We start from the raw sequence: 24,247 nt of genomic DNA, 5'->3' as shown, positions 1-24,247 counted from the left end.
GTGCGTAGCCTATGGTCTTTCCAAGCATTATTGAACTTCAGTTCCCATGAGCCCCAATCAGCAAGGTGATTGATTGGGGATGATGGCAGTTGTCATTCATTAATATCTGGAGAGCTACAGAGACCCACTTGTTGTCTAGGAACATACATGCAAGCTGCACAATGGTGGGGATACCAGAGTCCAGACTCAGATATGCCATGAAGATAAAGTGGAAACTAAATGTGTGTGCAGGCAGATGTTCCATATGACTAAAGCAGTGAGGCAAGTCACACAATGCACAGGAAGCCAAATACAAAAATACTTTAAAAACAAACAAACCACTATACTATTTATCTCCACCCAGTATACCTGAAGGAGTGTCTCCACCCCCATCGTTCTGCCCGAACACTGAGGTCCAGTGCTGAGGGCCTTCTGGCGGTTCCCACGCTGTGAGAAGCCAAGTTACAGGGAACCAGGCAGAGGGCCTTCTTGGTAGTGGCACCCACCCTGTGGAATGCCCTCCCACCAGAGGTCAAAGAGAAAAACAACTACCAGACTTTTAGAAGATATTTGAAGGCAGCACAGTTTAGGGAAGCTTTTAATGTTTGACCGACTATTGTATTTTAATATTCTGTTGGAAGTCGCCCAGAGTGGCTGGGGAAACCCAGCCAGATGGGCGGGGTATAAATAAATCAGCATCAGCATCAGCAGCATCAGCAGCAGCAGCAGCAGCAGCATCTCCCTTTACATCTGAGTAAACCGAGGCACAGCAATGTGACTAGTGAATACATGACACAAACGCTTAAGCATGATAACACATCGTAATAAAGAGAGTATTGAGAACTTCTCATTTGTAGTCAAAGAAGTCCCATTCAGGGTTTCCCACTGAGAATTCCTCCTCCTCTCTGTAGAAATGACAGTCCTTAACCTTTAATTAAGGGGCAATTACAAGTGTAGACAAAATGCCCTTTCCAAAAACAATTTGTCCTTCCCAAATGGTCTCCATTAGCAGTAGATCACTATCTAGGGTGCTTTATTAGGCTCAAGGACATGGACTTTTAAATCAACTTTTTGTATATAGCATGCAAAGGCACAGAACTCTTATGCTTTGTTCAATTGCTTGCTTATATTTAGAGCTTAATGTAAAACAATATAATCCTATGACCTCCTGCAACGATTTTGCAAAATTTTTTGCAGATAAAGTCACTCAGATTCCAGAAGAGGTAGACTCCACCATGGGAGCAGGGCCAGGGCGGGGGAGTGCTAGAGGTCTGTCTAGTCAAGTTGTGTGGGATCAATTCCAATCTGTTACCTCCGAGGATGTGGACAGGCTGCTTGGACGAGTGAAACCAACCACCTGTCTCCTTGATCCTTGCCCATCCTGGCTTATAAAAGCTAGCCAGGAAGGGCTGGGCGATGGGCTTCATGGGTTGGTGAATGCTTCTCTCCATGAGGGAGCCTTCCCAGACCCGCCGAAAGAGGCGGTTATTAAATCGCTTCTTTAAAAACCATCTTTAGATGTGGCCAATATGGCCAACTATCACCCAGTCTCAAATCTTCCATTCTTGGGCAAGGTGATTGAGCGAGTTGTTGCTCGGGAGCCAGTCGGGATTCAGGCCTCATCATGGGACTGAAACTGCCTTGGTCGCACTGGTTGATGATCTCCGGCGGGCTAGGGACAAAGGTGAGAGCTGTTTCCTAGTCCTGCTGGGTCTCTCAGCAGCTTTTGACACCATCGACCATAACATCCTTCTGGACCGTCTAGAAGGGTTGGGAGCTGGGGGCACTGTTATACAGTGATTCCGCTCCTTCCTCCTGGGCCATGTTCAGAAAGTGTTGGTGGGGGATGAGTGTTCAGACCCCTGGGCTCTCACTTGTGGGGTGCCTCAGGGTTCTGTCCTCTCCCCCATGCTTTTTAACATCTACATGCAGCCACTGGGAGAGATCCATCAGGGGGTTTGGGCTGGGTGTTCATCAGTATGCGGATGATACCAACCTCTACCTCTCTTTCAAATCAGAACGAGTGAGGGTAGTGAAGGTCCTGTGTGAGTGCCTGGAGGCAGTTGGAGGATGGATGGCAGCTAACAGATTGAGGTTGAATCCTGACAAGACAGGATGTTTGTGGGGGACAGGAGACAGGCAGGTGTGGAGGACTCCCTGGTCCTGAATGGGGTAACTGTGCCCCTGAAGGACCAGGTGCGCAACCTGGGAGTCATTTTGGACTCACAGCTGTCCATGGAGGCGCAGGTCAATTCTGTGTCCAGGGCAGCTGTCTATCAGCTCCATCTGGTACGTAGGCTGAGACCCTACCTGCCTGCAGACTGTCTTGCCAGAGTGGTGCATGCTCTAGTTATCTCTCACTTGGACTACTGCAATGTGCTCTATGTGGGGCTACCTTTGATTGACCTGGAAACTACAACTACTCCAGAATGCGGCAGCTAGACTGGTGACTGGGAGTGGCCACCGAGACCACGTAACACTGGTCTTGAAAGATCTACATTGGCTCCCAGTACATTTCCGAGCACAATTCAAAGTGTTGGTGCTGACCTTTAAAGCCCTAAATGGCCTCGGTCCAGTATACCTGAAGGAGCGTCTCCACCCCCATCGTTCTGCCCGGACACTGAGGTCCAGCACAGAGGGCCTTCTGGCGGTTCCCTCATTGCGAGAAGCCAAGTTGCAGGGAACCAGGCAGAGGGCCTTCTCGGTAGTGGCGCCTGCCCTGTGGAACGCCCTCCTATCAGATGTCAAAGAGAAAAACAGCTACCAGACTTTTAGAAGACATCTGATTTCAGCCCTGTTTAGGGAGGCTTTTAAAGTTTAATAGATTATTTTATTTTATTTTTCTGTTGGAAGCCGCCCAGAGTGGTTGGGGAAACCCAGCCAGATGGGCGGGGTATAAATTATTATTATTATTATTATTATTATTATTATTATTATTATTATTATTACTACTACTACTACTACTACTACTATGAGAAATACTGACTATATGACTATCACTCTGACCTTGCATAAAATTAATTTTTTGATGGTATAAAGTACATTTATATGGAGTGCATTTATATGAAGCTTGCTTTTTCATCCAGATTTAAAGGCTCTAATTCATAGACAAAGTTTTGGGTGGTTAGCAAGGAAGGTGTCCTCCACCACTGCATTTGGAAGGAGAAAGACTACTGTGTGCCTATAGCACTTCCCCTGACATAAGCAGTAGCAGGACAGCAACATGTGATTTCCATACATAGTTATCATATTATAATTACATAGTAAGTCTTCAACTGCCATGCATCTTCAAGCAATGAAATTATGTTCATATGAACGTAATTTCATTGCTTGGCACAGGACTAAAAGTGGTTTTGTGGGTAAGAGTCATAACTCAGTGGCACAATATCTGCCCTAGGAGGCTTAGTTTGATCAGAATTGAGTAGAGTATACACTTCCAGATTTAATGCCAAATACATTACTTCTGATAAATGAGCCACTGTAGCTGCTAGAGGGCCATGAAATTTGTGTCCTGGGCTTTTTAGAGTGGTCTACCCACGCACTATTTGAAACCCAAGGGGCACATTAGTTGCCAGATGTGTGTTATTTTTCCAGCTCTCCTACCCCAATACTTGGTTTTCATTTGGATTGATTTTAGTAATGAAGAATAGACTAGAAATATTTTAAACAAACAAACAAAAATAAGTATATGGGACCCTCTTTAACAAGGGGCCTGGGTGAGACAACCAACGCCAGGTTGAAGGTGCTGGATGTGGTCCAGGCCTTGTCAGTATAGCCCCACAATCACATCAGGCTGTTTGAGCCAATCAGTGTGGGTGGCGTGATTGGTGGGTTAGGGGCCTATAAAAGCGGCAGCACGACGTGGCTGAGGCACGGTTTGGTGGTTATGCATTGGCTTAACGAAGTGTGTGGGAGGGGAGGTGCGGCCATCACCTGCCCCTCCATGAATAAGGAATCTGAGGGTCCTGGATCTCATCCGAAGTCTGCTTGAGGGGCTAGGGCCATGCCAGGACCACAGGAACCCCGGGGTGAGCTTCAGTTGATCTTCATTGATGTTGCTCCCTTGTTTGGTGTTTACCCTTTCAGACTACCAGCCAGAGAGGCAGGAGTCAGTTATAGTCTGTTGTCAATGCCTAAGCCATTGCCACTCACTTTGCTGTAATCAATAAAGTTGTGGCCTAAATTTTGCCCATTAACTTAAACCAAAATTACGTGTCAGTGTGAAGTTATTTACTTGGGAAAGGGCTTGGGGGCCTCGGGGTGCAACTATTTTGAAAGACATCCAAAACAGACCCAGTCAACAGATCTTTCTTCTGTTTCAAACTTCATGTATTGACAATTACTAGCAAAGGATTTATTTATGCCTTATAACAGACTTCAAACTTTTGGTTACTGGCATGTCAACATGTTCAGAAGAGTTGGCCAATAGTTGCAAAAACCTTGGTAGTTGGTGAATCATAAGTGTTTCACGGTATGTTCCTGCCTTGGGGATAACAGTGGTATACCCAAAGCTGAAAATGACACAGCCCAGCTGGTAGAGTAACTCTCCTCCAGTGCCCTTTTGATCCCTGTTCTCTTACATATTTTGCAAAGAAAACAATAACCCTGGCCGCAGACACAACTGTCTCTTAGCATTACATATACTGGGGAAGACAAGCCAGTGAATCATCACACATCCTCATGCTGTAAAAGAAATGGTGATCTCACTGCAGCCTGAAAATGGTTGAAAAGGAAGTGTTTTCGCTAAGGAGGAAAAAGCACACCCATGTGGCTCTCACATGTACCACTGAGAAACTGACTCCTGAAAAAAGTTTCTTAATTTAGGAGAGGGATGGGGAACATGTGGCATTCCACATATTGTTTGACTACAGTTCGCATCAGCCCTAGCCAGCACGGGCAATGGTAAGGGATTATGGGCTTTCTAGTCCAAACATCTGGAGAACAACAAGTTCGCCATTCTCGATTTAGGACCTGGAGTGGGGAGGCATCTAAAGCTGGTAGTCACTTAAATAGTGTTCCATATTCAGTTACAGAGAGAGAGGCTAGAAATCTGCACACCAGATTAGGAAGGAAACAATAAAACAGCAGGAAAAGTATATTTGATGGGAATAAGGAATGAAAGCAGCATGATATATGTCTGGGAATTAACTACAAAGCGTTCAGACTGGTTTCTAAAAGATGAGCAATTCCGCAGTATTTCATTCCTTGTACCCATGCATGCCCATGGATAACATGGTGTGTGTTTTTTTTTTGGGGGGGGAGAAGCAGAAGTCACATATATTTATCTACTGTACTACTATACTTATAAAACAATTTGGGTTAATGAAATTTTTAGCATCAGAGGAAAAGACTGTGCTACAAGAAACATGACAAATTAAAAGCTTCAGGGATCGCTGTTTTACATTTTTTTAAAAAAATTCAACCGATATTTATGTTCAACGTATATAAAAGAGACAAGCTGATATGAAAACTGTCACGCTTTGAGATTAAGATATAAAGTTTCCCAAACACTTCTAGATTGTTGGTAGAAAAATAATATGGGGCAAAAACTTTTAATAGTCTATACATGAAATGAATCTATATTTTTTTATATAAACACTATGCTAGGTAATTGTAGTTTTCATTACAGTCCACATTTTCTTAAGATAAAGGAACCTTCCACAACCCTTAGACATCCTAGACCTGCTGCATTTTGGGGAAAAAATCCTGTAGGGGGAAACAGAATGTTTCTCTCAGAAACTCTTGAGAGGGCATGTCTGACACAAGCTATGCACAATCCCATGCATGTCTACCCTGAAGGTAAGTCCCACTGTTTATGGGGTTTTTACTCCCATGTAGACCTAAACCTTAAACTAGTTTAATGATCATTCCATTTTACCATGGATTTCTAGAATTATTTGGGCGAAGTCATGAAAATTAAGCTTTTATAAAACTTACATGTAAGTTTATAATGTGCTTAGACTTTTTATCACTATTGTTTGACATATATAGACCAGTGCAGCCAAAGTGCTTGGATTTTTGTTTATTATTTATTTTGGCTTCAGAAAGACAGCACCAGCATAAATCAGTAATTTTGACTGAATTCATGTACCAAGCTCAAAGATGTATGACCATGTTAGCTATTTAATGAGTGTTTATTTTCAACTGTCCTACATTTTGTGACTGTTATATTGAGCTCAGTTGGATCCTGAAAAAATACTTATTCATCTGCAACAAAAACTTGCATTACTGAGAGGCAAATATTATCATAATATTTCAAGCTGACTGGAAGGTTTTTTTTTTTTTTTGGAACATGAACCATTTTGGGTCCAATTGATTTTTGTGTGGCTAAAGCAGACATCCCCAGACTTTGGCCCTCCAGATGTTTTGGACTACAATTCCCATCATCCCTGACCACTGGTCCTCTTAGCTAGGAATCATGGGAGTTGTAGGCCAAAACATCTGGAGGGCCGCAGTTTGGGGATGCCTGGGCTAAAGTAATTACATTTGCTCAAATAATTAGTTAACATGGTTGCTGTTTGGGCTAAAGTATCCAGGCATCACATTTTTGCATGAATGAACTTTCTACCAAAAAATAGTCAACACCATCAATTATATTTTTATCTCACAATTCCACCAACATTTCAAGGTGGCATACATGATTCAACCTTTCCCCTCTTCTCATCCCCACAACAAGTAGGTTATGCTGATAGTGGCTAGCTGGGGATTTGAACCTGGGTCTTTCAGGTTAGAGGGACTTTAAACCACAGGTAAACAAAACTAAAGGTGAACATGCAGCAGGCTGGTGCACACTGCTGATAATGTGACTGCTTCTCTCCCCCTCCACTCCTGCTGCACGGTCAACTAAGCCATAGTCTGGCTTAGTGTTACATCCAAACCTGGGCTTGTGGTTTGTTTTCCTCAAACAGACCATGAAAACTAAACCAAGAATAAACCTTGGATACTTCTCATGGTTTGTTTGAAGAAAAACACCACAAACTTGAGTTCAGATGTAACGCTAAGTCAGGCTATGGCCAAGTTCCCAGAACTTAAAAATTCAGCAGGGTGCACCAGTACTTTCATTTAATTATAGTTTAAAATGGTGTGCAAACCAGGTTAGGATTGTGAACAACTGATGCTGTCTGATAAAAAACTGAACTTTCCTTAATATATAAAAATTGAGTCTAACAAAGTAAAATTGCGTGATTCACCTTTCCACACCCAAACTTCTCTTTTGCTTGCAGAAGATATTTTAATTTTTAATTTTAAAAAGACTGTGGGTTACTTGGGATCACAAATGAAACATGAAGTGAAACAGAATAAATTGCTCTTAAGTGGCATACCCAACGACCTGGATGTATTTTCCCCATCTTAAAAGAAGTTTATTCCCAGGTAAGTGTACCTGGTTCTCAAAGTCATTAAGAAGCATTTCTAGAGTCATCTTAATCTAGGCTGGAAATGGTCCCCCATAATGCTGACTCTAGGTGAAGGGGAGCTGAGGAGAGGTGGGTGCCAAAGGGGAGCAGATGAGATGCAGGGCAGGCAGAATTCTTAGCTTGCCACTGAAGCCTAAACCCAGTTAGTTGTTAGATGTGCCCTGGCTCAAAGGATGAGCTCAACATTGCTCTGGGGTTCTTTAAGTAGAGGATACCCTGTGTAGAACAAGTGAAGAGAGTGCTCAATGAAATGGATCACACAGTCCATTCACAGTTATTTCAAGTCTGGTGAGTGTGTGACACTCCATCACATGTCTTGGTCAAGCCACATACTAGCAAGTTGTGTCTCTCCTGGAAAGTGCTAGTGCCTCCCTTGGGAGGGCAGCTTCACGGCTTTTAATTTTGTGGGGGTTTCTTTTGCCATGTTTCTGAACTGAGAATCTTTTGGTATCAGATGCCCAGTCAGCAAAATCATTTTATATTCATTTGGCTTCTTCAGTCTGCTTAGTTTATTTCTATCTATGCTGCTATTCCCAAACCTATCAGACTTCCCTCCCCACTCTCCACATTATTGTTGCAAGGATTAATGCCAGATGGGGCCTCTGATACACAGTCTCTCATTAGCTGGAGATCTAGATGTCAGATGGAACAGACCGAGTTCAAATTAAACTGATCCTATCTGTAAATACAAATATAGATGGAAGAGGAAAGAAAGACATTGTATCCTTTAACTGTTTAACACATCCACAGTTTAGCAACTGCAAACTGTTTAAAATGGCAGGCTGCTGTTGTTGTAAAAATCTATCCCACCCATTTCTCCAAATGAACATTAACTAGGGGCTGCCATTGCTGCTCACTTTGCTTTGCTTGCAAACCCTATCTAACCCCAACCCCTGACCAAAAAGCCCATCTCTTTACTCATTGCCAAAGCCATCCTGCCTCCTCTCTCCTCACCAAAGTCATCTCCAACCCTTACAACTTGCCAACCTACATTCCCCATAAAGCTCACCAAAGCCCTTCCCCTTAGACCAGGGATGGAGAACCTTTGCTCATGGAAGGACCAGATCTTTATACCCCCTGTGTTGGGTGGGGCAGCCCAACTGCCAATCACCTGATGTCATCATGATGCCATAGCCCTCTGTAGCAGGGATGGTAACAAAGCCCTTTCACACCCACACTACTTCAACTTCCAGCTGTGAAAGTTTGAAGAAGATGGATGGTGGTGGGAATGTCTGCTGGGATTGCTATATTAGCATTGGTTTCTGCAGCTGTTGGCACCCTGTTGACTTTGTAAGGTGAGAACTGGGTCATGACTATTTTATCTGGTCCTACCCATACCTTTACCCATGCATAGTAGCCATGTGACATGCCTGGACCATAGGATTGTTCTGTCCACCCTTGCTTTTAAATGCTCACTGTCATTTGAATCTTGCTTTTTAAAAAACAAAAACAAAAAACAAACAAAAACACCCCACAATAATTGTAATTATGCTGTGAAAAACCACTGGCTAGAACCTAGTCACAAACTCCTCTCAGAATCTACAACACTATAGAAGTACTTTGGGGAAATTACGAAGCGGCATATGCTAAAAACTGAGGGATGCAAGTTATTAAAGAGAAGATTTCACTTGTGTGCTGCTGCAACATTCAGTGGTCATTATTCCACCACATCTGGAGCCCTGCCTTCTCTTGCATCTGATCATGCTGGTCTTTCCCTATATTAGCACACTGTTCTAGGCCAGTGTTTCCCAACCTTGTGCCTCCAGATGTTTTCGGACTACAATTCCCATCATTCCTGACCACTGGTCTTGCTAGCTAGGGATGATGGGAGTTGTAGTCCCAAAACATCTGGCGGCACAAGGTTGGGAAACACTGTTCTAGGCTACTCTCCCCTGGCTTATTCTCTGACACTTCCTACCACTAAGATCTACTTCCTTTTGGTTAGTTGTCTGTTGTTAAGCTGCCCTTACACCCTTTTTTTGTTTAGCAAACAAGTGGCACATGGAAGTTTAGCACATTTTAATGGCGTGAATGGCATGAATTTTTGTGTCCACTTCATCAGATACAGAAAGTGTTAACCCCAGTTCCAGGTACAGCACACATGGATTGTAAGCAGCAAGTTCAGGGGGAAATGCAATGCAGAAAATGTCACACAGTTCAATTAAAATAAAGACATGTCCCTTCACAACAGCAATGATAAGTGATAACACAATCTGCTTAACGGTGTTGTTAATTAACATTGATAGTGGGACAGGAAACCATTGTTTCTGTTTAGACCCATAGTGCCTGGCATTCTTGATGAATTGGATTTCAGTGGCTTCACACTGCTGTCTTCCTTTGAAATGTGCTTATTCAAGTTTGGTCATCTTAAAGCCCAGTCACTGAGAGAATCCTAGTAGGCTACAATGTTCTCCTACTAGATTCTTTTATTTAGCTCAACCTCTGTGTCAGTCAATGGACAGCTTAAAATGTTAGCAATGTGTGTGCAAGAGAGCCATGAATCACAAAAAAGAGAGAATAGGTCTACCACTCTGTTTCTTTTTCAGAAGCCCTTTGTATGGCGGAAGGGTATAGTGCCCCAGGATTGGGGCTGAATGGTGTGAGAACTAAAGTTTTATGGACACGCTGAAAGTTCTGCATTTGTACCTGTGCATTGCCACTGGGAATACTACCAGATAAATTCCAACTGCTGTAGGTTTGCTTCAGAAGAAGCTCTTTTGTGCTTTATTACTAACCAAGGTTTCAGCAGTAGTTTGCTGCTTGAAAGGGACATTACAAAGAGGCAACAAGGTTTCCTGATAGAATTAAAATAGAAGTACTGTCACTTGCAAAGCCTTTTATTGCGCACCTCTCCCCTAATTTCTTCAGAGAAGGTCATGGTTTTAGTTCGTAGTGAGGACATGCTCTGAGGTATAAGTAACGCATCTACAACTAACAAATTAAAAGCAACATATTTAAAAATATGTTATACATCAAGTGTTTAGAAAGTGTCCTTCGCTCAGGAGGCATGTGCTGATATGAAGTTATGGTCCAAAAAGAAATATTATCAACTAGACAACACCTGCAAAGGAAAGAGCTAAATTCTTCGGAATGAACCAGTTAATACACACTAAAAAGGCCATTGCTTTTATATTTTGATTTACACCTTCTTTTAACCATTCAGCTTGCACTCCTTTCTAGTGTCACTTTCCATTACCACACCAATCCGGTGCAATTTCTTTTTTGACCTTGAAGATAGTGCCTGGTGCCTGGAGACTCTCAGCTCCTGAAATCTTCACTGAGACGACTGCAAATGCTAAACCCTTCTTGGTGTCAAAATGTAGTGTGGTGCGTGTTTATAAAAAGTGCAAACACTGTGGGGTTTTTTTGGTGTTTTTTATATTAAAAAAAATTGGATGGAACCTCCAAACTTTAAAAGTCACCCATAGGCTGCATTATTTAAGTTGTCAAAATTTACTGTATACAAATGAGAGAAGCTATAGATGTATTTTATTCTGCCTGTCATTTTTGCATAAATAAATGTTTTGGCTTGCTTCATACAGGATGACCCTCAACTGCTAAAACTGGAGCTGGAAAACAGCTGCATTGCACTGCAGCCTCAAAGCTTCATACAGCCAGCTGTAAGCTTTAGAATTCAAATGGATATACAGGATTATGCAGAGGGACAAGATACCACTGTATATGAAAGAAAGCTATGGGGGAAAGCATCTATTTGTTGAGGTAAGGCACTTTTTATACTGCTTGAGTTTTCAACTGATGCCTCATTTTTTCAATACAGTGTCTTAATAACCAGTCATTTACCTGTGAAAGGGAAGTCTTTGCTTATATGATGTGTTTTAGATCATATTTATTCTACAGTAAGGCAAATACTTTTCTGGCTAAACTAATTGCTTGTTTGCTTCTTTCAATATGCATGCACTCTTATTTTAACAAATACTGTTTCTGTCTCAAAAATCGTCATTAGATTGCACACTGAAAAAAATGCACTACTGTACAGATTTAAAAGCAGGCTTCATTGCTCAGAGTATAATAACGCAGTACAGCACCAAGCTATCTGATCTTTTTCTTTTTCTTTTTTAAAAAAAGATGCAAGTCATAAAATTTCAGCATATCATCACAAGTGCAGCTTAAATTCCTTTTTTAACTTACCGTGGATGTGAATAATTCTGTCATGGTCCAGTGTGAAGTTGGCAGCATGATGATCAGCCCAGCAGAAAGAAATCAACACCAGGAAAAGTAGACTCTTCATGTTTTATAGCCCAGGAATCTTCTTTACTGTAAGAGTACCACATACAAAGAAGCTGGTGAAATTTGGAAAGCTTAACAGTGATGCAATGCACAACTTGTTACAGCCCATCGTTTTCTCATTGCTCTATGAAAATTTAACCCACTGTGCTTGAAAAGTTAGCAGCGAGTGACTCTTCGAGCAGCACTTTAAAGTTAATCCTCTTATTAGAGAGTTAGCTGCAGAGACTATTAACCGATGCTTAATTGAGATATGTTTGCAGTTGAATAACTTTGTCCATTAAAAGTATAATAAGAACTGAAAGCACGCAATCATCTTCTCCAAATGCTAAAATAAGCAATGGTTGTGATTCTTAAATGCATAGTGGACTTGGGTTTGTTGAATTTATTCTATTTATTTTCTTTAAACAACCATGTTCTATATCTCTCCAATATAGTATGTATTGCATACACACACACACACACACACACACACACAAACACACACACACACATTAGCGTAGGGTGTGATGTCTTCGTCAAACCTAAGGAGCATAGAGGCTGACCAATACAGGCACACTTTATTTCAGGTACACTTACCATTTTAGAGTCTACAGTGAAATGTTGGAAACCATGCACAAAGTAGGTTAGAGTTGCATGTGCTGCCACTGCAGTTGCCCTGATTGATTTTTCATTCATTTCTATCTAGAATGCTGACGCACTAAATTGTGTGCCAGGTAGGGTCTCTGCAGTCAGCAGAGCTGCTGAGCGCTGCAGGGGAAATCTCTGCCAGCCTCAGAGTAGTAATTAGGCAAATGAAGACCCAAAATAGATAAGAGGACACAAAATGCAAGGGCTCTGATGCAGAAGGTTCAGCCTGTCATGTTCTCTAGAGGCATCATTTTCATAACTAGGCATTCACTGTCCTTTTCAAATGTGCTTGGAAATAATGTATTGTGGCCAGAATAGATTCAGCAGATAAAAAAAAGAACAAGGCCAATACAATCTGCATCAAAACTTAGGGCGTATCTGCACTTGGGGTGCAGAGCAAAATTACAGATCAAAGCCTCGTTAAATTTGGAGGCAAAGAAGCTCCGTCAGACTCTTATTCTAGTGCAGATTTTACAGACTATGTCTGCATTCGCTCCCAGCTGTTTTGCAGGCTAACATGAGCTGCTGATCTTGCAAATACAACAAAGGCTGTTTGCAATAGGATGCCATGGCCTGTACACTGCAATGGCACCCTGAGCCAATCTATGATGTTGCACTGCTGCAGGAGCATAATGGCAGCATTGCTGCACTGGCGGTAATCACTGTAACTCACAGCAGCTGGGCGCAGAGCAAAAATTACAGAGGGAAGTCTTGAGGCAATATGAATTCCATTTCAACCTCTGGGGAACCGGCTGCATCAGTAGAAGCCTGTCTACTTAATATATCTGGTACTAGGAAAACTTAGAAAGCTGCAGCTGGCAACCAATAGAGTGCAATGATTTTGTCCACTTTGCTAAGTGCCCTGATCCAATGCTATGTGTATAGAGTACCGGTAGTTGGGATAATGTATGTGTAGTCCTGGACAGAAAATTGATCCTAGCGCTGATCAACATTCCACAAAGAGGAGGGAACAGTTTATTTGAGCCGTAGGGTCTAAGATTCCATCAATGTCACATTATATATATACTAGTCTCATTCAGCCCGTTAAGAAAACGGGCGCTAGAGGTGCGACGGGACCGCGGCCTTCCCTCCCTTTCTGCGCTCGGCCGTGGGGCGCACCGGGAACGCAATTAAACAAAGCGCTCTCCCGTCGTGTTCCGCGGCTGAGCACAGAGAGGGAGGGAAGGCCCTGCCGCTCCTCCCACGGGCCAGGTAGGGTTGTCAGGAGGAGGAGGAGGCGGACCAAGATGGCGGCATCGGGCTCCGGGGCCACGGCCCGCGGCGGGAGTCGGACCGAGCTCCTGATGCCGCCATCTTGGTCCTCCGCCGCAGGGGAACGGTAGGCAGAGGGGTGGGGAGAGCATGTGCGTGTGTACGTCCCGCCTCTTCGTCCAGTCCCTGTGTCCGTGGGGCACATGCGCATTAGTGCGGACACAGGGACACAGGGACTGGACGCAGAGACACAGGGACTTTATTGTATAGGATATGGCTACTCACCTAGCTAGGGTGCACAAAAGCTCACAGGGGCCAGGTTGGTGACCTTTGTGTATTCCTGACATCCATGGAGGGGCTTATCTGAATTGGAGTGCTCAAGTATGCTCTGTGATTAAAAGAGACGTGCTTAGCCAGAGAGAGACAGAGCAATGTATGTGGGGTTTGTGTGCATGTGTCTTCTGTCAGACAGAGGGGGAGATGCAATTGGGCAGAGAAAGATGAAGAAATGTACAGGTGGGTCATCCAAAACCACTTTGAAGTCCATATTGTGATAACAGTTTCACAATTTTCGACCTGGCAATATATCGCGATGTGTGTGTGTGTATGCATTGGTTACAAAAAAAAAAACACAATGTGGAAAAACCGTGAAGCCTGCTGATGCTTCTCTCTATTCTTGCAGCCCATGTTAACTCTGCCAGCTCAGCTTACCCCTGCCTCATGCAGCGGGCAGCGAATCACAAGAGCAGGTGCTGGCAAAAATCATGATGCAGGGGAAGCCATGAAGCCATGAAGCCAGCCAAAGTCACAACATAGCTCTATCGCTATTTCAGGCATTGTAATATATTGGTATATTGCAATATTTAGCTGGTGATATATCACAATGTGGGAAACCAGATATTGCTCAGCCCTAAGGGGTAGGGGTGGGGAAGGAAGACATATCTTTGAGGTCTATGAGAAAAGGAGCAGTGTTTGCGTGCCGTGTGTGCAAGAGACAGTATGGTGTGCCCATCTTGTACACTTTTCCCTGGTCCTGGGGGATGCTCCCTTTTGTCATTAGTCAATAATAGCATCATTCTCTTTGTGTGTAATTACACATTGTGTATTTAATTGCTGTGACTTGCCCAAAGATCACATGTGATGAAGGGCAGGATATGAATCAAACAAACAAAATCCTCATGCAATAAATACCCCAAATTTCTCCTCCCTCCACTTCTTTTAGGACAGTTCCAACTGTCTTGTGACTGTTAGAAGAACAGAAGTGGTTCTCTCAAGAACGTATCAATCAGCACTAGTTTATTTTAGATGCTGCAGGTCGTATTTATTTATCACATTCTCGACTGACTGGCAGCCTAAGGAATTGCAACAGAATTGAGAAAACCTTTGGGATGGCAGCATATTCCAAAGGTCCCCTTGATATGAATACAAGAGGTCTGACTCACTATCCCCTGTAGGAAAAGTTTTACAATTTTATAAATTGGCTTTAATTGGTTTTGCTTTGCCAAGAGACACAATGTTTGAAAGAAGTCTCATTTTCCATTACAGTCACTGTTTTTTATGCCAATGATGGCTACAGAGGGTCTAAAACACAGTGAGGGTTTCAAGGACTTAATGGAGCATGCCAAACTAGATAGATTTGTGACACTATATGTTTACCAGGGATACATTCCTGCTTGAATTGATAATGGGCAAGGGCTGTTAGAGACGTAGAAAACCTCTCCCTTTATTTCTGCACACTATTCTGTTTTGTGTTACAATCACTATGCTCTCAGAAATCTATGGAAAGTCTGTAGAATGTCTCAAGTGCCCTTGTTTTTCCAAATAACTTCTGCACATGAGGAACGTCTTTCCCCTCATAAAAACAAGTTGCACAAACTGATGTAGATTATACAAGCAGGCTACTCCATGCAAGTTGTCATAGACAAACACACACACGATTTGGTTGGGTGCACAACAACTTCTACACCTGCATGAGCACATGCATAGTTCAAGAAAAATTGTATCTGCAAGCAAATGCACAGAAACCGTTTTGTAAAGTTCCAGGTACAGGCTCAAGGAAAACTGTTTTGCTTGCTAATTATGTAAGTCAAATTAAATGGTCCTTGCCTCTATATGTTGTTTTGATTTACTGTGGGAAAGATTCATCGCACTGTTACTGAGATGTCAGTAGACACAATATTTTATATACAATGCTAATGGAGTTTGATTTTTTAAAAATAAAAGATAAGTAGGATGAATTACACCCCTCTGATGAACTCTTTTAGTCTTTATTCAGACTAAACAAGACATTGAAACCTGGATTACTTTTTTGGTTGCATTTCCAGAATGGTAGAAATAGACAATGAAAATAGGTAGATAGGGCACTGGGTTTCAATATTTTTTAACTGATGGCCTAAGGTCCTTTGGAGGAAGAGCAAATCATAAATATTATAAATAAATAAAATATAACATTGGGTGGCTTTAACAAGCAAAAAAGAAAATTGGAGTTGGCCCAAAGAATAGAAAAATAAAAAGAAGAGGCAAGAACACCTTAAATTGGTGTTCTTAAAATTGGAAGTTGATTATGGGGTATAATACGTCGATTACACCCATATTCAGCTTACACTCTTACACTTTTTTCCAATGGAAAGTTCTCTAGCTGCTCATTCATTATGCTTTTTCAAATGATGTTTTATCAGACCAGTGTTGCCATTGGAAAAAGGCAATGCAAAATTAATGTTACCCCTGAAAATACAAAATGCATTGGCCATATTACATACTAGGTCTACAATTTTTTGAGCACCAGTTTGAGATCTTTCCTCTTCCTTTCGTTTGACCTTGACCAAATCACTTGGCATCTCTATTTTAATTTCCCTTGGGTGCTATTCAACAAGCCTTGCTCAGAATACACCCACAGAAATTAATGAATATGACTGAAATAGGTTTTATTAATTTCAGTAGGTCTACACTGAGTAAAACTTAGTTGAATACCACCTCTTTTCTTTGATGACAACACATTCTGGGCATGAAAATTTGAAACGGAATAATAATTGAAGGCCATGGTTTGCAACCAGCATATAAGAGGAGTTACCATTTATAACATGTTTACTATTTAACCATTAATTATCGAGTGGCAGTCTTACATTGCACTTACTCAGTCAATATATCATTAGAGTTGTATCCGCTTTTAATTTTTATAAAATTAAGGATGGATTTCTTTTTATAAAAAACTTCTTGTAAATTTTCTGCATGTCCAATTCATAAAATCACAGCATGGAAAGTAAATGGAGGAAAGCCAGTTTTTTCTTGTGAGGACAGTAGCAATTTATATCGACAGCTTTGATTTTCATTTGATGGCCTTATAATCCACATCATGACTGCTCTGGGATTTTCCTCATTCAGTTATTGCAGGCGATACGATGCCGCCTAGTCAATTCAGCACTTGTGTGGTAGAAGTAATAACCAAAATAAGTACGGCCTGTTGATATAATGTAATGCTGGTGCAGATATTTTCAGGTCTACACAGTGACATTTTGCAATCAGAAAATAATGGCTGCATATATTTGAAAATGCATTGTGTGAATCTTGCTAAACAGCTCCACAACACTCTCACAAGCTTTAGTCAGATGCACAAGCAGTTATGGACAATGTGATCATTCAGGAGCAAGGTATGTGGGAGAGTTATTTGCATCCACTAGTTTAGTGTTTGCATCCAAACTGATTACTCTTGGAGTCAATCATGAACACAAACCGTTCTATTAGACTTCACTCTTAATTTTACAATGGAAGTGAGGTGGAGAAACAGGAACACTTGTTTTTATTTGATAATTTGTATAGCACTGATTTGGTAACTCTAATACACCACGGACAAATTTTGAAATGACACCTGTCAGGGAGTTGGTGTGGCTACTCCCGAGTAAAGACACTCCAGTCTGTTGTGTCTTTAAAGGTTTTATTGTGCATACTATTTACAGTGCAGAGATAGCAGAAAACATGACCTCCTAGTCACTCTCAGAACCTGGCAATGGCACACGTCGGCTTCGGGGCCAGCATAATAACCTGGGCACCCTGAAACACCGCCCCCTCGCCCTGCGTTTGGGCGCACACCTCAATTCGGGCGCCGGAAGGAGCGGTGCCCGTCCTTCCCTTTGCCAGCTGGAGCAGTGCCTGGGCTCAGATGCCTCCCTGAGCTGTCCCTCCTCCCCAGTTGGTCAGAGTGGTGCATGGACTCTGATACATCGCTGAGCCCTTCCTCCACCGTCTGTTCCCCAGAGCGTTGCCAGGGCTCTGATGCCTCGCTGAGCCTTCCCTCCTCCATTCCGCTTCCCCCTGACCCACTGCTAGCGCTGTCGCTGGGTGAAGTGCTGGTCAGGATGATGGGGGGAGGCTCCCTGTAGGGAGACCCCCTGACAACGCCTTTATGAAAGATAAAAATGTTAACACAGATACAGGGGTATTTTGGCTGGAAGATCTGCTGCTTCAGTAGCATTGCTTCTCTTTCCTAAAACCATCATGAGGCTCTCTAATAACCAGGGTATAATGTACTGTAACCTCTCCTAATTCAATTTTCCTACTTCTTTTCCTACTTCTAAAAGCGAAAGGGCACACAAGTTTTTCTGACATACTTTAATAGTGCATTGTGTGTGGTTGTTTATTTACTCGCTGTCCACAGTCCCACTGTATTGATTCATTGTGTTTATTCCCAGATAGTTTTCAAGCCTAAAATTCCTGCCTAGATATTTAATCTAGTTGAGAGCTGTTAGTTTGCCTTCTTGCGGTTGGGTGACATTTTGTTCCTACAGAAGCACCTAATTCTACTAAACATCAGTGCATTCTTTTAACATGAAATTCAAGTTCCTCTAGGAAATATTTATTTTTCACAAAAAAAAAATAGGATTCAGCACTTTTGAAAAGGATGGCTATTGTAGGGAAAGGATTTTTGCTCAAGATTTTAAGAGTGTTTCAAAAATTGCTTCTTATATAGAAATGCAAATCCCACCCACAATACAGTACAGTGAATCACAGTAGGAATAATATTTATGAAATATTCTGAGATTTATGCTCAGTTAATGGTTCTCATAATTAAGTGATTCTAGCAAAGTGAAAAATTGTTACATTGGTTCACTCAACTACAGAGCAGAGCCCTTACTCATGCTACTATTCCTGCATTGCAGAGGGTTGAACTAGATGATCATCAGGCTCCCTTCCAACTCTACCATTCTATGATTCTACTCTGAAATTTTAAGTACCACAGAGCATAATTTTTCTGTCTTTATTATTATACTTTGCCACCTATCCTTTTAGAAGGCATATTTATATTTTAGAATGTGATATCCACAAGATCATAATAGTATATTATACCATTGTCCATATGTCTTATGAAGTACTTCTGTTATGCCCCCTTATGGAATATTGTAAGTTCATAAGAGGTAAATAGTCTTCACACCAAAGAAGACTAATGAATTGATATTTTAGTTTATTTTAGGCAAGACTACTATCATCATAATTCTTGTTCTGCAGACAAAGAAGACCAGCAGCCTTGCTATTCAAGGAAGAATTCAAGACATTTTTAAAAACCACAATACACAATCCATTCTAATAAGGCACTAATCAATTGCATGGAGGGTAATCTTTGTGACTGGATCTCATCTCTTTTGTGTGAAGTTGGAGGAGGAGGAAGAGAAAAGGGTCTACTGCATCTGTGTCATCACTCCCATTGCCTCAAAATCCCTCCAGGTTCCCTTTACAAGTCTAAGACTGCATACATGGGGAAGGAAGTATGTGGGGAGACAGTCACTCCACCTGAGAAGACCACAGAGATTTCACAGGAGAGGCAATACAGCCTGAAGCTATGGACTTTTTCCTCTGTTGTCTTTTGTGTGGTGCAAGCTCCAAAGCAAGAAGCAGGAGAAAACCATAATGTGGCTTCGCTGCAGTTGCCTGACCAGGAACAGGAAGAAAGCCACAAGGAGATTTGGTGCTAATCATGGAGAAAGTGCACTGCATGCTTTATATCCAGGAAGCCATCATAGAGAAATCAATGTCATTGATTCTAATGCTGAAGCCAAAGGTAGGAACAAGGAAAATGCTGCAATAAACTAAAGTACCCTGAGCTGCTGTTGGAAATGATGCTCTCAGTATGTTTTTCCATCTAATGCAAGAACCAAACAATGTTGTTAAGGATGTGGAAAACTATTTCTTGAGCAAGTATTGTTCTTGAAGAATAGTTGATCCCAACTCAGTTATTGCCAGTAAAGAATCTTCTTAGCCATCAGGACCAGCTAGCTCAACAAAGACACCTCTACATCAAATTGAATTAAATGAACCAGATACTTTAGTATTCTTTTCAAGGTTCTGTTTTGCTCTTGACTGGCTGGTCAAGTGAGCAAAGATACTTTATTTAAAAATATAAGAAAAAACTCATTGCCATGAGAGAAGCTGTGTAAGTTAACCCAAGATACTGAGATGCAATTGAATACTCTTCACAGACACTGGAGAAGATAGTGTTGATAATAAACCCTTGGCTATATGTACAGCAGAGAGATAGAAAAGTTTAGCAGATTCAGCAATCTTGGCTTTGTTCATTCATAAGTTCCACTTGTAAACCTAAAAGGATTCTATAAAAACTTATGACATTCATGGCTTATCAGTCAAATGCCCCTGGTAAAATATTGCTAGCCAAGCAGCAAAAATCAGCATGATTACTCAACAAAGCTTAGAAAACCAAAACATCTTGGACATTTCAGTAGCTTTTGTCCAGGCATCCCCAGACTTCAGCCCTCCAGATGTTTTGGACTACAATTCCCATCTTCCCCAACCACTGGTCCTGTTAGCTAGGGATCATGGGAGTTGTAGGCCAAAACATCTGGAGGGCTGCACTTTGGGGGATGCCTGCTTTTGTCTAACTGCGCATCAGTTGTTTTGAAATACACAGAAGAGAGTCAATCCTTCAAAAGATGTTTTAAACATTAGAAACACAGGCTAAACATAAACATCTATATTCCAATTCAATTAAATAGTGGCAGTGAGAACAAATGAAACCCTGCCTTGAAACCTATGTTGATTCTGCATGTTACCTTCATGCCACCCTGAACTGCTGTATTGCGTTCAGTTAGAATTCTTTTTTGTTATGGTTATGAAGCTTCCATAGTGGATTGATACTTACTCCATTAGCTAACAGAAGAAAATTACTCTGATCTCTGCTGATCTCTTAAGAAAAGGTAAGCAAACACTTATAGGTGACATTGGTCCTTAGGCAATCTGCTTTGGCTCATCTTGCTTGCCTGTACTATTTGTATAGGTGAAATATAGGAACATACTGTAGCGATATAGATTTGGCCTAACAACGTCCTGTAAGCCTGAATTCATGAACATTTCACAGCCACTCTAACTGCCTCTCTACCATCTTCAAGACTATTCTGCATGCAAGCCTTCAAAGTCCAATTATTACTTGCACAGTGTCTTGGATGCCTGAAACTTTGATAAAATATCTAATGAATCTCTACCTAATGTCTTCCTCCTACAGAAGCTGGATCCAACAAAGAAGTATTCATAACAAAGATTTTGCTATGTCTGGCCAAACTCCATAAGAAAGATACAACAAAAAGATTTCTGAGAAAAAATACTCCACTAGCAACATTATAAAGTAGTTGTTATTTAAATTTCTCTCCCTATACCTAAAACTCAAGGGACATTGTGGATGTTTCTAAGTGAAGACATACAGGTTCCCCCACATACACTTGTAAAAGGAAATCTAAAAACCCAAGAAATATCAGCTAAATTATCAGGCCATCTTCCATAAACTAGCTTTACTTTGGCCAGCAAGAGCCTCTGGGATATATAATTATATGAATGTGATGAAGCCACAATTAAGTAGATGTGAAAATGTATTACAGCTGAAGTGATTCTCCAACTGTTTTCAGAACAGTAAGCAAAAGGGTTGTTTTCTTGCTATCACCAGCATTATTATTTATTTTATTTATGGCATTTATACTCCACCCATTAGCCTAAAAGGCTGTCAGACTGGCTTCTAAAAAACAACAACACCCAGTTCCAAGATGGTCCTTGTCCTCAGGCTCATACTCTAAAAAGGCATGGCACACAAGGAAAAAGGGAGGAGGGGGGAAGGGGCAGAGGTGGGGACAGATACAACAATTTGTGTATGAAAGGGATGGTTGATAACTCAGATTAGTTTTCCATGAGGGAATGGCTAGGCAGTGCCCCCTTGTATAAAGCTGTAAATGTGATGACTAGATCTGAGCATTCTAACACATATAGGCTCTAATGCATCCCTATAGGCCAGAAAGAGAGCTTACTATTCCACTGAAGAAGTGTATCTGAAGAAGTGTGCATGCACACGAAAGCTCATACCAAAATATAAACTTAGTTGGTCTTTAAGGTGCTACTGAAGGAATTTTTTTATTTTGCTTCGACTCAGACCAACACGGCTACCTACCTGTAACTATTCCTGCCTGGATCTTGAATGCCTGAAGCTTATACAACCAGAACTACCATTAGGGAAAGTTAGGTAGCTGCCTTACCGGTAGGTACCAGGTGCTAACAGACAAGGAACAGCAGCCAGGTGTTAGAGGACAAAGCTGTATGGACTATGCAGCCTGCTTTGTGTTCCCTGAATCAGCTGGCTGAGATAGTCTGTTCCTGCTTGTTGGCTTCCCATATGGCAAAAAAGACAATCACGGAAATGTATAATCAGTGCAAAAACAAAACTATGCCGTGATAAATCCCTGAAACAAGATATTGATAAGGTGAATAATCCTAAAACTCAACTAATGATTACTCAAAGAAACATAATAGGTTTAAATTTCCCAAAAGAAACTGGGATATAAAAAAAGACATGACTATCTTGAAATAACCTTTTAAATAAAGTAAACCTGGACGAGCTGTCGGCTAAGTGACTCGTTTCACTGGAAAATCTCTATCTGTTTCCTCAGAAGGAAAATGTTAAGGGGCTGAGGTTTCGTTATAATCAAAACTAAACAGGAGCTGTAAGCTCTGAAAAGAATTGAAAATTGCATAGCAGGGATTGAAGGGGAGCGGCCGGCTTGGGGGGGGGTGGTCCTCGTGCCCGCCTCACCACCTCAGCCTGGCTAGTCTCCCTGCCGGGCCGAGTGGGCACCAAGCTCCCCTCTCCGAAGTGTCTCTGCGTTCCAAATCCCAACGGCTGTCCGTGGGGCACATGCGCAGTAGCGCAAACCCAGGGACACAGGGACTGGACGCAGAGACACAGGGACTTTATTATATAGGATAATAGTAATGAGTATGATTGTAAAATGAAAAGGAACTATCCTTGTTTATAATCACAGAACAACACTGTAAGCGCTCTTGATCTGAAAAATAAATCCAAGCTAACTTCTTAAAGAAATTGATATTTGTGGCCTTATATTTAACGTTCTTGGAATTGATGAAAATGGGTATTTACAAGAAAGGACTAAAGTCCATATTCGTGTTGAGGCCTGTAGGTGTCAGGGATGCAAACCTGTGTACCCAATATGTTTCTTTTTGTAATGATTTCTTTTGCAAAATATCCAAATTTGGTTCACCTTATCAATATCTCATTTCAGGGATTTATCACGGCATAGTTTTGTTTTTGTGCTGTTGGCTTCCCATAGGCATATGCCTGGCCACTGGGAAAATATGCTGGATTAGGTTGGTCTTTGGCCTATGCAGCAAGGCCCTTCTTAAGCTCCTATGCTCAGGTGTGGTGGAGAATGCTGTTCCAATGCCGGCACCAAAGTAAAAATTCAACTGCCAATCTGATCGGCTTCAATACTTGCAATGGGTAGGCCAGGGGAGGGAGGCATTTTGTTGTCCTCTGCCTCTGGCAGCAAAATCCCCATACCTAGCCCTGTCTGAAGTGTCTATTAAAGACGTGGCTGTCTAAATACCTATTTTTGAGTGGGTTTCTATTCTGAATAATATTTGCCAGCTAGATGCACTGTGGTGTGAATGGGGATATGAAAAACCTGCTATAGGAACATGTGGGAAAGTTATTTGTGCTATTCAGTTACTTTCAGCAGAATGTGGCTGAATTATAGACTCCAAAACCATGTTGTAGAACCTTGTCCAGAATAACTGTCCAGAACAACTGGCTAAATACACCTCAGGTCACCAAGTCTGGCAAGAACAGAGGATTTTCTTTCTTTCTTTTTTTGCACTCTGTTAACCTCCTGCTGTGGTTTGTCTCACCTTGAAAAACACTTTGTACATGTTGCAAATGGCACCAGCAAGAGAAAAATTTTAAGGCCTAGGTTTTGTGTAGTTCCCAGGTAAACAATTTAGTCACACAAAGTTCCACCGAGGGGAAAAAATAAATAAGAAACTTCCTGTCTGCGTGTGACAGAATGAAAAGCACTCACAAGAAAATCCCAAATGGACAAAACATATCTGTTTACATGTGTATGTGTGCCTCTGTCTAGGGGACCATAAAAGACTTTCTTAACAAAGTGTATTGGTTCTGAATATTCAACAAGGGAAAAAATGCAGACAACATTATTTAATGAAGTGGAAGATTCATACAGAAATAAGCAAAATCTTTTCCAAGGGTCAAAGAGGGTTATAGATTATCATGCTTTAGTTCTGATGCATGGCTAAGCTACATTATTGATTGATAGCCTCAGATGAGTCTATATTTGCCTGGGCTTTACTGATTGACAGACTGAAGTACTGAAAATGCTAGGATATTTCCCAGTCTGTTAGAAAGAACCCTGGAATTTGGTAAATGATCCAAGACTTACTGTTTATTAGACAAGTATAAGGGACGCTGATGC

At 41.6% G+C, this 24,247-nt stretch overlaps 1 protein-coding gene across 2 annotated transcripts in view; it reads right to left on the bottom strand.

The window, feature by feature from the left end:
* HAPLN1 (hyaluronan and proteoglycan link protein 1) overlaps positions 1-24,247 on the bottom strand; it is a 64,708-nt gene that overhangs the window by 17,380 nt on the left and 23,081 nt on the right. For both annotated transcript variants that reach the window (XM_035100010.3, XM_035100006.3), the window contains exon 2: positions 11,544-11,669. In XM_035100010.3, the coding sequence (XP_034955901.3) occupies positions 11,544-11,643 (100 nt within the window). In that variant the 5' untranslated portion in view covers positions 11,644-11,669. The remainder of the gene's footprint in view (positions 1-11,543; positions 11,670-24,247) is intronic.

The sequence above is a fragment of the Zootoca vivipara genome, chromosome 10 (genome assembly GCF_965207765.1).
Source record: "Zootoca vivipara chromosome 10, rZooViv2.hap1.1, whole genome shotgun sequence".
Lineage (NCBI taxonomy): Eukaryota > Metazoa > Chordata > Lepidosauria > Squamata > Lacertidae > Zootoca > Zootoca vivipara.
The sequence above is the reverse complement of the archived record's forward strand: the minus strand, read 5'-3'. Positions and strand labels throughout refer to the sequence as shown.